The sequence below is a fragment of the Anastrepha ludens genome, chromosome 3, assembly GCF_028408465.1.
Source record: "Anastrepha ludens isolate Willacy chromosome 3, idAnaLude1.1, whole genome shotgun sequence".
In the NCBI taxonomy this organism is placed as follows: domain Eukaryota; kingdom Metazoa; phylum Arthropoda; class Insecta; order Diptera; family Tephritidae; genus Anastrepha; species Anastrepha ludens.
Window position 1 is genome coordinate 11,034,892 of NC_071499.1, and position 16,119 is coordinate 11,051,010.

General features: G+C 37.2%; 1 protein-coding gene across 1 annotated transcript in view; it reads left to right on the forward strand.

Moving 5' to 3' along the window:
• LOC128857019 (frequenin-1) overlaps positions 1 to 14,854 on the forward strand; it is a 151,959-nt gene extending 137,105 nt beyond the window's left edge. The window contains exons 7-8 of the mRNA XM_054092534.1: positions 10,443 to 10,531; positions 13,510 to 14,854. Coding sequence (XP_053948509.1) covers positions 10,443 to 10,531; positions 13,510 to 13,677 — 257 coding nt within the window. The 3' untranslated portion in view covers positions 13,678 to 14,854. The remainder of the gene's footprint in view (positions 1 to 10,442; positions 10,532 to 13,509) is intronic.
• The last annotated feature ends 1,265 nt before the right edge of the window (positions 14,855 to 16,119 follow it).

Consider the following 16,119-nt stretch of genomic DNA (forward strand, 5'->3'; position numbering starts at 1 on the left):
AATAAGCATCTTGCACTGGTATGGAATTCCTCAGACTTCAATTCAATTGAGACTATCGAGCACACGTTACAAAGGCAAAATAAAAAGTTGCACCGATTCTGGTAGAGATGAAAAAAAAATTAACTTATATCGACATATAGAAAGCTTGCATTACAATTTTAGGGGGATCAACTTGTTCACCCTTTAGCTCTTCTTATAGTAAATTGGCATGGGAAACTATGGATCTATAAATTTTAGCTAACTGATATGTTCCACAAGTGTATGTAAAAAATACCCGAAGGCACTTTTGTGCAACATTTTAACCCTCTAACTCTTCCACATACGGGCCTGGCCTGTTTTGTGTCTTTGTTCGGAAAGTGCAAAAAATACTTATAAGGCGTTTTTCAATAGGTGCGCTTCAACTTTTTCTCAATAGGGAGGGCGAACGACGCAATATTTTTTATTTTTCGCTTGTCATTTGTAAACTTCATTAGTATACATTTCATCATGAAACGCTACACACTTGAGCAACGATTGCAAATCGTGCAAATTTTTTATGAAAATAATCGTTCTGTTGCTGCTACTTTAAGAGCATTACGGCCATTTTACGGTCCATTTAACAAGCCATCCCGTTCGGCAATCGACCGTCTAGAGAAAAAATTTGTATCTACGTTTTCACTACATAATGTTCCGGTGCCAGTGAGAGCAAGAAGTGCACGAAGTGTTGAAAATATTGCTGGCGCCAGGGCTTCAGTTCAAGAAGACGCAAATGTGCCGCTCACACGACGTTCTCAACAATTGGGCCTTTCTGTGTCGTCATTGTGGCGAATTTTGCGAAAAGATCTTGGCCTACATCCGTACAAGATCAAGCTGACACAAGAACTGAAGCCGTTTGACCATTTGAAGCGACGTCGATTCGTAAATTGGGCTGAAGATCAACTCGAAAATGATCCAGATTTTTTCCAAAAAATCATCTTCAGTGATGAAGCTCACTTTTGGCTCAATGGCTTTGTCAACAAGCAAAATATGCGTTACTGGGCAGAAAGCAATCCACACGTGATTCATGAGGCACCGTTGCATCCGGAAAAAATCACTGTTTGGTGTGGTTACATGCCGGCGGCGTAATTGGCCCATATTTTTTTTTGACGAGAACGATCGCCACGTTACTGTGAATGGAAATCGATACCGCGACATGATAAACGATTATTTCTGGCTGCAATTGAATGGTATGGACTTAGACGACATGTGGTTTCAACAGGACGGGGCCACAAGCCACAAAGCACACGCTACAATTGATTTGTTGAAGAGTAAGTTCGATGAGCGCATTATTTCCAGAAATGGACCGGTCGAATGGCTGCCGCGCTCGTGTGATTTGACGCCTCTAGACTGTTTTCTTTGGGGTTATGTGAAGTCATTGGTCTACAGTAACAAGCCGGCGACGATTTGTGAGCTCAGAGCCAATATTGAATGCGAAATTGCTGGAATTTCGGCCGATTTATGCAAAAGAGTGGTCGAAAATTGGGTTCAACGATTGGACTTCGTAAAACGTGCACGCGGTGGTCATGCAAAAGAAATCGAATTTCATACTTAAATGTATATGTTCAAACTCGATAATAAAAGAAAAATTAGTTAAAAATGTCAAACCGTTTGTGTTTTATTCAAAAAAGTTCAAAAGTTGAAGCGCTCTTACTGAAAAACGCTTTATTAAGTGATATCACAAAAATATTTGTCGCAAAATTTTACTAAAATTTCCTTGATACACCAAAGTTCAAAATTTGACTGAACCACTATAAATAAGACGAAATTGGGCCAGTACCAGAAAATACTAAAAAAAGTGAATTGCCAGCCTGGCGCAACGCATACAAAAGACGACTTCACAAGAAGAAGGATTCAATGAAAAATATTACATTAATAGTATTTTTCAAGTGCTCTGCCCTATGGGATAATACATATGAGCAGAAAAATCTTTTCTATAGTGGTTCTGAGCTCTTCTCGAGAACGTCACTTGAAAAAGGGAATGAAATTGCCGATGAATGCCCAACAGTGGATCAGCAGTTACCCTACAATAACCATAGTCAATAATCGGAATCAGTTCTATAGGAATCATGAATTGGATTAGATACCATGTATGTCCGTCTGTATGCTTAGTTTGAATATGCACCCCGCAAACACTGTTTTCGCATTTTCACGGAACGGACTCTAGGAACGGGCACAGTTCCGGTTCTGGTGTATTCGCGAAATCCAGCGGGATAAAACTACATTTTACTCTTGGAATGTACGCATTTGTGTTTCAAGCGGAGGTGTATTCTGCTCAAGAAGGAATAAAATTTGTTGTAGAAAACCAATGCAAAGGTAGATCTGTATGTGCCTGCAGCGGCTATAAAAAAGCGCTCATGGCCTTAGACAACTCTCCAACCACTTCAGGGTTACTTAAGTCCTGTAAATTCAGGCTGAACAATGTTGGTAGACATAATATACTGTTGCTTACATAGATTCCGAGACTCGTGGATATCGTAGGTAACGAAATCTCTGACTCTTCAAATTGGCTCTGAGGCGAACTTCTTTGTCCTGCGCCCGTTGTGCCACTCTCTTCAGCAGCCATCAAAGCCATGGTTAGCAAACGGGTTATTTCAACCCACAAGCGAGCTTGGCAGGCTGAGAGAGGCTGCAGATGGACCAAACTCATGTTACCTGTCACGTCCGACCGACTTTCGTAGATTCTCCTGTCATTAAGCAGAAGTGACTATAGGCTGCTGGTTGGACGATGGTGGACCATTTTCTATGGGCTAAGCACATGGAAAAGATAGGCATGTCAGATAATCCACTCTGCCCAGCAGATGTAGATGGGGATGAGACGGCGGACCACTTTCTGTGCATCTCACCGTCCTTCGCTTGAATCAGTCCTGAGGTTTTGGCGCTAATGTGTTACGACGCGACCGCCTTGGTTCCTTGGCACCACAGGATCTGATCTGGTTTCATCGGCGGTCGGTTGGATTTAAAGAAAATTAAAAAGGAAATCCGAGTGCAATACAATTAACTTAATTTTGTCTGAGTGGTGTACTTGCTAACTGTTCCGATAAAAAAAAGTGTATGCAATTTACATAAAGGGCGATGGTCTGGTTTAGAACGCTGCAGAACTGCAAAGTATTTTGTTGCAAACCCGAACAGAAACAGGTTGGTATTAATATAGGACATAATCCATGCATATAATCACCATTGGAATTATTGACAACTCGATTTGCCTGTCTTGCTTTGATAGCAGTGAGCATTTTCTCTGTGAGTGTCTTCGCCGGCTGCTAGAACAAGACTACGAACCGGAGGATATTTTCAGATTAGCCAAAGAACCTGGAAAACTCTCTCAGGACAAGCTATCTTAGTCTCTGTCTCTGTCTCTGTCTCTGTCTCTGTCTCTATTCTATCTCTTTCTCTTTGTCACCCCTCTCCTTTCCTCCGTAACTACCTACCCTTTGAAATTTCAGAGCTTCGAATACAATGGGCTTTCTAGTCTGAGTGTTTTAGGAGTTACCATTCTCTCGGTCCTTCTTGGATCACCTTTTTCAAATTTAAATTTCAATTTCATTTAAAAGTGTATATTATCAAAAAAATAAAAAAATATAATTATTCATAATTACGTTTCATTTGTTTCTTTCTAAGCAAATAAACCTATAAAGATAATAAATGAAATGATCCAATATATATTACTAATGGAAATTTGTTTCGAAATGAGTATAATAATATGATCGCCTACTGTACATGCATACCTAATATAAATGTTATTGAAAGCTTGACATTGAATAATGACTATGCGAAGGTGGAGAATCTATTTATTGCTTATTTATGCCTACCTATAGATTTTCTCATCGAATGTATTTATGCGCATATCCATACATGCATACATACATACATACACACATACATACACACATACATACATATATATATACATAAATTATAATAATAATATCAATGTGCTTATACATCTCCTTTGTTTTTATTTTTTCCCTTTGCATATCCGTTTTAGCATTAATTTCTTGCCAAATGCGCGCTTCTCTTCTATTGTTACCGCTATCACAATACAGCTGAGTAGTACACAGTTCATGATTTATGATTCACTCGTTATTGTATAGTTTTTGAATGTTCGCGCAACCGTACAATTGGCATTTTATTGCTGCCACATTACAGATGACTTATGTCTGTTTTGCTATGCATAAGTTTGAGCGGTTTTAAGGGGGTGTAGAAGAACTTCGAGTTGACTGAGATTTATGATGCCACCGTTACCGTTATTATCTAATTAAATCGCAAAACTATAACTCGCGAAAGTTCTCACGATTCTGATGTAAGTAGCCAGTTGCTTTTGCTTTGTTGAATGGGAGCAGTATTTACGATATGTGTGGACTTACTTTAAAAGCTCTAAAATATTCTTTTTTAATTCCAAATGATATAAAAAAAAAAAAATCTTGAAAATATTTGGTATTATTTAAGTCATAGTTGAGTAATAGACACTTTCATGTTCAAAAACAAAACGAAGCATCCTCAATAAAAAACTATCAATGCTGGGCTGCTTGGAAGTGTTTTTGGGGTTCGGTGTTCTATGCTGTATTCGCAGCCGACATCCCTGAGTCAAAAAATATTTAAATGACAACATATGTTGATATACGGCTATTATTACAATTAGTAGCTTCCCGGCAGAAACTTCGCAACATCTACAATCAGAGCTCGACTTTACCGGAACGTGGCAATTGCAATGGAAAATTCGGGTCAGTTCGGAAAAATCAATTAAAAATACTTTTGCATTAAGAAAGGGAGACCGCCCAAAAGTTTCCCTTAATGGTACCGAAATCCCCCAAAGCGATACTCTTAAATACCTTGGAGTTCACCATGATCAATGATTAAGTCCACGTCAAAGATAAGCAAAAGCAACTTAAAATTAAAACCAAAAAATTTATTGGCTTTTGGGTCGAGATTACCAGGTCAATCTTGAAAACAAAATACGCCTATGAAACAATATTAAAGTCTGTCTGAACTTCTGCCATTCAACTTTGGGGTACAGTAAGTTACTGAAATGAACAAATATTTCAAAAATATCATTCGAAAACCCTTCGCTCTATTGTAAGCTTCTTGGTTCATTACTAATGCTGACTTTTTCATATTTTACTGAAACTTCAGATTAAAAAGATAAAAAGATGAAAATTTGTTGAATTTTTCTAAATTTTGTAGAAAGTGTGAAAATGTGACTTATATGGTTTAAAAAATATTAATATTAAAACAAAGAAAAAAAAAACAACCTGCCAAACTATGTGCGCATACTTGAAGTGAAACTTCTTATCACTCACATTCGAAGACCCATTCATAATAACTGGAGAAACTACTGGTCCTTGGACGAGAGTAGTATTGGCATTTATATATATTCACAACACCGCTGACTGATTTACTCGTCTTTGTGGTTGTAGTTGAGGTCGGATTCAATGGACTTTGCGATGAGTTGGCCTGATGCACGTCGGCTTCAACGACAACTATTCTTCCCTCAGTATTTTCAACAGGAACTTGAGCCTACTCAGCTTGGCCACTCGTTTGTGATAAATATTGATGCAATATGTTACCATCGTCTCTGCTGGTACTGGGTTGTGGATTGTCTGGGTTGACTATGGGTAATTCACTTGGCCCAAATAAATTCGTCGATGATGATTCGTCTCCGATAGTTGCGACTACATTTCTCAAAACCTTCTGTCGAGCCCTACATTTTCGATTGCGTTGTGCTGCTGTTTGCACTGGTGGTTTCGAGAATTTTGTCCGTGCTCTGTATTCTCGTGCACATTCAGCAGGCGTTTTTGGAAGTCTATAATAAAAAATAGTAATACTAAAAAGGAAATTAACAATATTTTTTATGGTCATCCAATACAATAATATAACTATTATCCAAATCCTGAACTTAGTGATGTTAAATCGGGTTTAGTAAGGCACAACAGTTTTTCCTCAACAGTACCTGTGAACTGTGTAAAATAGATGTTTCATAATCACAATATACTGATATTTAATTTCTTCTTAAAGATACTAAATTTGACATAGTATATTTATAAAAATTTATCAATGCATACCTGTTTGAACTGGAAATTAATTTGCAAATTTTAACTTCACTTTCACTGAATATGTATTTAAATATTAAATATTATTTAATAATAATAATAATGTTTATGAACACGTGGACTACACAAATCCGCGTCGTTTTCTTCGTGTCTAGGCGTCTGCGTCTCCTCGCCCCTGTAACATCACGCGCATGCGCGGGTATACGGATGTCACCATATGACATAGGCCATAGGCTGCAGTATATGGCATAGTATTATAGTGTATATTGTCTGTGTATACTCTGTAATACGTATCTACAGAGTGGGGATACTACGAAGCACCGCACAAAGGGAGGAAAGAGAATAGCTTGTACGCCGTAGAGTTATAAATTTCGTAACGGCTTTTCGTAACGCTATCTCGTGCATCGCGGCCTTGAAGTTATACTCTGACGCGCGTAAAGAAGTTTCACTTCAAAAAAAAAATTACTTGAAAAATTGCAAATATCACGAAAAACTCTCAGTTATGCCCGCTATTGCTTGTATTGCGTTGGGGAATAAGTTCATAGCGTTTTTACATATTTTTTTTTAACGCTTTGTTTGCTCTGTGGCAAAGAGTAAGTATTCATTCGATAGAACTCTGCAGTTTTGAGTTATTTAATATTTTATTGGCTAAGAAATGGAATACCCAGTAGCCAAAAAATAAACATTTTCGACACCTGCTCTTCTTTATTTTTCGCTGAGGTCAAAAAGCTGCCGAAGCAGCCCGGGACATTTGTGACGTGTCACGAGTTTGAGTGACAAAAGTCATTGGCGAGTCTACAGCACACAATAAGCGACTTCAACGTCGATCATGCAGAATGCCTTCTAAAGTCGATGAAGAACGTCTCTAAGCACTTTTTAAGGACAACGGTCGCCAATCTTGTCATGAATTGGCGGAAAAAGTAACTGCCATCATAAAAGGTTCTTAATCACCTTCATTCAATGAGAGTTACCGAAAAATTGATAGCCTGGGACTCTGGGTGCCTCAGGCACTCAACGAAAAAAAAAAAACAAAGAAAGTCGCCGTCAAATTGCTTCTCAGCATCTCGCTCGCCATCGAGCAACACGCGGTCATAAACAGTGATTTTTATAGCGAATCGTAACGGAAGATTAGTAATGGTGCCCATACCTCAATATGATGGAAAGAAAGAAGTGAATGGCTCTAGGGGATACGACAACGACGTGAGTCGAGCCGGATCTTCATCCAAAGAAGATCATGGTACGTCTCTGGCGGGACTGGAAGGGCATGGCGCACTGTGAAATGCTCGAAAAGAATGCCACGGTCAACAGGGAGCTCTATATTATCCAGCTTCATCACGTAAATGAGGATATTCGACTGAAAAGACCTCATCGAGATGGTCAAACCATTCCCCTTCACCACAACACCAGGCCCCATGTTGCAAAAGTCGTCAAAGCCGCACTCCAAGAGCTCGAATGGGAGGCCCTTCAGCATCCGCCGCTTTCTTCGTACCTTGCATCGTCTGATTACCATATTTTCCGCGCCCTGCCAAACCATGTGAAGGGCGTTACCTTCGACAACACAGAGGTCCTTAAAAACTGGCTAAATAACTTCTTTGAGACCAGACCAGGTGGGTTTTGGCGGAACGGTATCAACAAATTCGTCGAGAGGTGGGAAGAGGTTGAAAACAGCAACAACGAATATATAACTGATTAACTTATTGATATACCCTATGATCAAAAGGTACCGGGAATGTTTAATTTAAACGAACCGCGCACTTGGGAACACGTCCATATTTGTTTCTTATGTTGGTATGACTGTAAGACATACATCTGTCACTTTTTAGTGCCATTGGATCATTAGTGTCTGCCTAGCCGGCCGAAAATGTGGATAAACAATTCTCCGATTTTGCATGATGATAACGCGCCATCGCACCGAGCCCAAATTGTGCCGGATTATTTTATCGAACACTAAGCAAATATGTACCTCGTGCAAGCACCGCATTCACCTGATATGGCCCCATGCGACTTCTTTTTGTTCCATAAGTTGAAGTTACCACTTCGTGGAAGGAGATTTCAGCCGATAGAGGAGATCAAAGAAAATGCGACGAAGGAGCAGAAGGAAAATCTATTCGTCGGCCTACCAGGGGTGCACGGTGGACTGGGTTAAACGTTGGCACACGTGTATTGCTTCATAAGGGTCATATTTTGAGGGAGATAAAATAAATTTGCCTGAAATTTAGCTCTGTTTAGTTTTATTTAAACATTCCCGGTATTTTCTGGTCATAAGTCGTTATTGTTTTTTGTTTAAATAAAAGCCTTCCGTAAAAACGCTACGAACTTAACCAATTACCCTTCCTAGAAAAATTTTACTATTTTTCAATCGGAATTATATTACAAAATCTATTATATTCTAAATTTTTCGCTAAAATACTTATTTTTGTATCTACTGGAAAAGTACCGCCTAAGAAAATATTTTTTCCAAAAATTAACCTCAGATGATCAAAACAAATAGATTTTTCTTGCCATTTGTGGAGTTGAAAAATGGGCGCAATCATATTTTAAAGGGTGAAAGATATTTTTCTAATGATATTTCAGAGGTCAAAATCGGTTACGATCTTCTTCTTCTTTATTGGCGCGATAACCGGTTATGCAATTTTGGCCGAGTTTAAGAAAGCGCGCCAGTCGTTTCTTTCTCGTGCTAACCGGCACCAATTGGACACACCAAGTAAAGCCAAGTCCTTCTCCATCTGATCTTTCCAACGCAGAGGCGGCCATCCTCTTCCTCAGGTACCACCAGCTGGTACCGCATCGAATACTTTCAAAGCCGGAGCGTTTGTATTCATTCGGACGACATGACCCAGCCAACGTAGCCGCTGGATCTTTATGCGCTGCGCTATGTCTATGTCGTCGTAAAGCTCGTACACCTCATCCTTTCATCGCCTGCGATATTCGCCGTCGCCAACGTGCAAAGGTCCGAAAATCTTACGCAGAATCTTTCTCTCGAACACTCCAAGCGTCGCTTCATCGGATGTTATCATAGTCCAAGCTTCTGCGCCATACGTTAGGACGGGCATGATGAGAGCTTCGTAGAATGTTAGTTCTGTTCGTCGAGAGAGGACTTTACTGCTCAGTTGCCTACTTAGTCCAAAGTAGCACTTGTTGGCAAGAGAGATTCTACGTTCGATTTCAAGGCTGGCATTGTTATTGGTGTTAATGCTGCGGTTACGATTTTACTGAGTTATTTTGACGCGTCAGTTTAACTCCATAGTTTTCATGATTTTTCCGATATTCCCGACTATGAGTCTACCAAAGTGTGGTTCAACTTCGAAGTCCTTATCACTAGAACGAAATTATTATATTAGTATAACAGCTTAGTTGTTGTATTCGTTACTTTATAGAGTCCAAAATTTCATTTTGACTGCCCCAGTGTTTTAATTTGCTCGTAGTAGTACTGAACATTTTTGTTGATTTTTTTCTTTTTTGCCTGCGTTTTGGCGCACTCCAATACAGGGTAAGCTTTATCGAACACAAAATAGTCTAATTTTTTTTTTTTAAGCGTAAAATCACGTCTGATTTCTATGTAGTCATTTTATTAAGTTGTACAACTACTGATTGGAAGACTGTATTCCACTAATCTCACTTCGAACATTTTGCTACCATTTCATTCACCTCTCTTTCAGTCAAATTCCCTGTGACATAACTGCCAAAGTTATTCATCGGATGACCAATTTTCCTTCTGATGATCAAACCTTGTAACCTAACATCCTTGAGTTCATCATTTATAAAAAAAATTAGCGATATCACAACTCACAAAATGAGATAAATTCCAGCCAAGATCCATGGAATCTTGTACTGTGCGCTGCGTAAAAAGCTCCACAGCAATAACTGGTTGTCTCCATATGAGTATTACAGTTATGTTTTATGCCATCAATTAAAAACTGCCAACTTTTTGCCTGCCAACTACTTTTTCCATTACATTTATGTCTTTTTATCTCATGCGATTGCGCTCGCTTAATCCATTTAATGACAGCTAACAATTTTGCAAATGCGGCGGTGTATTTATTTATTTATGCCATAGGTGGTTCTGGTGGAAAAAATGTATTTACATATTGGTTTAATAAATATTTATAAATAAATAAATATGAAATAAAAGTTTTTTCATATATACATAGGTTTTTTTTTTCATACACATGAATGTATGTATGTATGTATGTGTAGCAATATGCAGCTCATTCATTTATAAAGAAATATACAAATTTATTTACGTGTACGCATGAAATATTTAGCGCAATTTATACGTAAATTTTGCAGGCATTGCATGACAATATTTTTTCACTCCTGTGCTGCTGCTGTTGTTGTTTATTTATTTGAACTATTTTATTTTTATTTGCCGCATTTCAGGGGCTTTCCGGTTGTATGATGTGGACAATGACGGTTATATAACACGCGAGGAAATGTACAATATTGTGGATGCCATATATCAGATGGTGGTAAGTTGCATGGCAATAGAATTAAAAAAAAATAAAAAAAATTATTTCTATTAAAAAATTATGTGAAAGTAAATAGAATTAATATGTTTACTTGGGTATATATGGATATATGTCTATTTAACTGTCGGTGTGTTTAAAGTTGATTAAAAAAGAGCTGCAATAATCCAAATAAAAATTGGTAAAAGGGATGATGCTATCAACTGTAGAACTTTGCAAGCACCATCAAGTGGACCTACCCATAAAAAAAATTCTCTAAAAATTAAGTTAAAGAAGTGATGGAAAAACTTAAATAAAGAAGGCCTCTGATATGTCCTTATAACAGGATAAGTACTGAAACAACTTTCAGAAGAAGGACTCACTGTCCTTACGTACAAATAATATTCTATTATATTAAATTACCTGGTTTTGTTCTAACTCAATGGAAAGTATTTAGCTCAAGTAAAATGATTCTTGAATGACATCAACCCATCTGCCCATAGTCTATTGCCTCTAAAGTAATGGAAAAATCAAAAAATTATGCCCATAATTGAAGACCGAAAATTAATGCCAAATCACAAATTCGGTTTCAGGAAAACACTCAGATAATTGGCGCGTACTCCCTTTTTGGGTGTTTGGCCGAGCTTCTTCTCAAAAATGGAGGTAGAAGAAGAGTCTGATCTCTATAAAAGTTCAGCTGGTGTACTCCAAGGGAGTATTATGGGCCCTATCCTATACTTGCTATACACATACATACGATCTGCCAGCTTCTGAAAAAACAATAATCGGAACGTTTGCGGACGACACTGCACTACTCACAATTGACTCCTGCTCTCATGTGGCCTCCTAAAAACTACATGAAGGACTTGATAAAATAACTCATTGGTTGAGAGACTGGCGTATTAAGCGAAACGAGACAAAATCTTTCCAAGTCACTTTTACACTAAATCGAAAAACTTACCCACCCGTCAAGTTCAATAATATAATCATCCCCCAAAATATCTCGGCATGTATTTTGATAGAAAACTTACATGGAAAGCCCATGTTTTACCAAACAAAAGAATACAGGAATAAAACTCAGAAACCTATATTGCACTAAATCGAAATTCTCATGTTTCTCTCGAAAGTAAGCTCTCTCTTTACTCAGCTATCCTGAAACCAATATGGACCTATGGCGTACAGATCTGGGGGGCGGCAGCTAACTCCAACATTGATTACAATTTTCATACCCAGTCACCATCCGTTTAAGAAATTGGTCGATTTCGTTCCATTTGGCCAAGGCCGGAGATGGAAATGCGACTTCATGTGTTTTGATGGCACACAAACATCGAGCTTCTTTTCGAATCCAGCTTTGCGCAAATGGCTTAAAATTGTTTTATGGTCGATCTATAGCTACTAGGCGATGCTTAGACTACTAAGATACTGATTACTGCAACTTCGATTATTTCTGTGATTCTATCGCTGATTTGGGTTTTTGGTCACAGTGCCATAGAGGGAAAATGTTAGACTGATGAGCTGGCCAGACCGGAGACCCTAAAGGCGGCTTCACCACGAAATGCGAGGCTTAGTGTTCCCTTGGGAACCTGTGATCTACTCCTGGGAAGACGGATCTCGTGTCAGCTTACCGAGCACTAAGTTGGTTGTATCCTATTGGCCACGGGTAGATCGGGGGCGCTCTATGAAAGTTGTAAGCCTAACAAAGCCGCAGGTGTCCATACGGTGAGATTTATGCTTGCTTCAAGTCCTTTCGCCAGAAGGTGTCTGGAGGATGAGACAATCATTTTATCACCTTCTTTGCAGCTGTTCTGCTCTTGTAGGACTAAGGTTCAGGTATCTGGGTTCTTAATCTTTTACTACACCTGCGGATGTAGATGGTTTAAATATCACACACCTCGTAAATTTCTAAGTAACTTGAAGCAGTTATAAATGTAATTAGCCAGCGCTGGTCGACATCCAACCTAAACCCCTTTTTTCCTTTTTTCTCCGCCCCTGTTTGGTTCTTTTCCCTCTGTCTGGCATCACAATATGCAAAGTTCGATTATTTATTCAAGTGCGTCCCTCGTGTAGGAAACCGAATGGGTTGGTGCGTGACTGCCATTCGTAATTCACAGAGAGAACGTAGGTTCGAATCTCGGTGAAACACCAAATTAAGAAAAACATTTTTCTAATAGCGGTCGCCCCTCGTCAGGCAATGGCAAACCTCCGAGTGTATTTCTGCCATGAAAAAGCTCCTCATAAAAAATATCTGCCGTTCGGAGTCGGCTTGAAACTGTAGGTCCCTCCATTTGTGGAACAACATCAAGACGCACACCTCAAATAAAAGGAGGAGCTCGGCCAAACACCCAAAAAGTGTGTACGCGCCAATTATATATATATATACCTATATAACCTAGCCCTGAGGTTAAGTGTCTTAGGATCAGTTTTAAGAGAAAATTAAGCTTTTCACCTATTGCATTTAATCTTAACGGTGTTCTACCAAAATTTATTCAATGGAGTCTAATTGTTATAGTGAAACCCCTAAAGATAATATGACATAAAACATTTCATTTCTATAATTTAGGTGAAATGTTTTATGTCATATTATCTTTAGGGGTTTTACTATAACATCTAATCGCAGCTTCTGCGATGTCAATGTATATCCCAGTTGTAGAAAAATTACGCAATTATAACCCCAAAATACGCTCCAAACAGGCACTGATTGTGATTGAGCACATGGCCATTTTTAACTACTCAAACATAGAAAATCTCTTTGTTAACATGGATTTCTTCTTCGTCCTCACCTGGTTCCTTAATTGAGGTCGGCTCTCCTCGCACGCAATCTTCAGGTTACTCGGTCCTGGGTTGTCCCTTCGTTGACTTCGCTTAGCCGCATGGTTGAAGTTTATCAAAATTTCAACATTGATGAAATGATATTCTTTGCATGACTTGAATCTTTTTACTTTCCTTGAATTTTCTAACATAAACTTCTTTCTCTCTTATTTCTCTTGTTTCTCCTTGCACAGGGCCAACAACCGCAATCCGAGGATGAGAATACGCCGCAAAAACGCGTCGATAAAATATTCGATCAAATGGATAAAAATCATGATGGTAAATTAACATTAGAAGAATTTCGTGAGGGTAGTAAAGCTGATCCACGTATAGTTCAGGCGTTAAGTTTAGGTGGTGGTTAAGACGGCCAAGCAAACGAAACGAACGAACGAAAAAGCGAACAGTAAACTTTAATAAAAATTTATGATACTCAAAAAAGTAAGTGTAGGTTGACGGGCGGTAGCGCTGAGGGATGTTTATATAATACAAGAATCTTTAATAAATATCCAGCCACAATAGTCTGGTATAAAATTATAGCAGTTGGGGGTTTTTTATAACAAAGCAAAGCTGGTTGGAGGGCAAGAAATTTGGAATCTGTTGAGTGAGTAAAAGCTATTTCTTCAAAACCCAAGCTACTTTTATTCTATAAATATTTTACCATTCAAAAGAAAATTATTTCTTAATTTCTTGCATTTCTTGCTCCAAATTACTTGCAAATTTTCGAACGAGGTTATAAAATGTTTTATTATTCCAAAGAAAAAAATATAAAAACAATTACGCAACAGCAAAATGAGAAATTAGTAATTTTTATCGACAAATATATGAGATAATAATTTTTTTGCAATTAAATTTTAATAGTACTAAGAAAATAATTAACAAAAAAAATATATATAAATATATAAAAATTACAAGAAAAACAAAATTAAAAAAAAAAAAAAGTTATTGTGAAACAAACAAATGCGTTCATTAGTATATATACATACATTATACACATTAATTGGGCAGCGAAGTAAAAATTAATAGATTAGCAATACAAAGCGAATACACCAACTAGTAGGTTATTAGAAACAAAAGAAAAAAAAAGGAAGAAAAAAAATCTTACAACTGATAACAAAACATTGTTTATATGCAAACGAAAGTGTTTAGTGGAAAAAAACTCATAAAACAAGCCTTCATTATATTTATAAAAAATAAAATATTAATACGTAACAATTATTAAAAATAATAAAAAATGCAAGTTTTAACATTAGCAATTAGCCTTATTGCATATTAGCATGGCCTTACGGCTTTCACAGTTGAAGATGGCGATGAAGATGACGAAAACATTACATATAGGCGGTAGAATAATTAGTGGCAAATGAAAGGGAATGAAACGTAGAAATATTTACTTAGGCAAGTTGACTAAGTAGAAGTGATTGTTGAAGGCGTTTGTTCCAGTTTAGCGAAACAAAATTTATACATTTAATTTTTTTTATTTTTACAACATTTTTCATTAATTTTTTTTTCCTTAAATTTTTTTTATATGTAATTTTTTTTTATTTTTGCTTTAATTCTTTTATTTTTTTCTATATTTTGATTTCTAATTTTTTTTTGTTTAATTTTTTTTTTTAATCTTCTTTTTCAATTTTTTCAAATTTTTTTTACATTGTTTTTAATTGTTATTTAATCCTTCAATTTTTTTTTTAACCTTAACTTTTTTATTTTTGCTTTAATTTTTTTATTTTTTTTTTAAACTTGTTTTTTAAATTTTTAAATAATAAAGTCAACTAAAATACCCATCCCAAGCAGCTTCAATTAAGTTCCAGCACTTAGCCTATTAGATAGAGGACCCTTTGTCTAGCAAAACTCGTTGCATACCTTCAGGGCGAGAATTGCAAGATCTTTTATTGAGAAGTGCGAAAACCCCAGTTTTATCGTGAGCGGCATTATCGAGTGCGATAATCTAATTTTTATTTACGCAAATATTTAATTTGACGTGGTGAATTCCACTCGGAAGTTTCAGTATGGAAACTAACAAAGAGTTGTAGTAGAGAACTTCTAAAACAGAGAAAAAAATAGTACAGGTCTACTAAAATAAGTGCAGATGTGCTAAAAATCGCCAACTAAATTCATAATGGTAAAATACTATTAACTGCAATTTTTTTTCTATTTCCAGAATTACGTCCTTTGACGTGGTGAATTCTACTCGTGAGTTTTAGTATGAAAACTCAGAGAGAGTAGCGGTAGAAGAAGTCTAAAGCAGAGAAAGAGCAAATAAAATTAGTACAGGTGTACTCAAGAATGATAGATAACAGATTTGCTAGTTAGGTATGGTGGAAAAAAGTTGTTTGAGGAGAAATTTGGATTCTAAGGGTGCGTGCATGTCGGAGCTGTGATAAGCGATAAGAGCGTCGATAAGAGCAGCGACAAAAGCATAGCGTCGAGCTTTAGTTTTGTGTGGTGTATACAACAGAGCTGCGATAAGAGCGTTAGTTGCATTTGAAATTTAAGTTTTGAAAAGTGAAGAGCTATAATATTTATAATAATGAGTGATTCAGAGGAAGAAAATATGTTGTTCTTGACGCCTATTGCTGCATATTATCATCTACATAATACTGTAAGGGAAAACCGTCAGTTTTCGGCGCATCCTCTAAACCAAGCAAGACTAGAACTCGGAGAATTTCACCATCTCTATAATAGTTTGAGACAGGATCCAAAAAAGTTTTTCGAATATATGAGAATGACAAGCGATACATTCGATTATATTCTGTCTCAAATTTCGGATCGACTGCAGCATAATTGGCAAAACTGCCACAACAGACCAA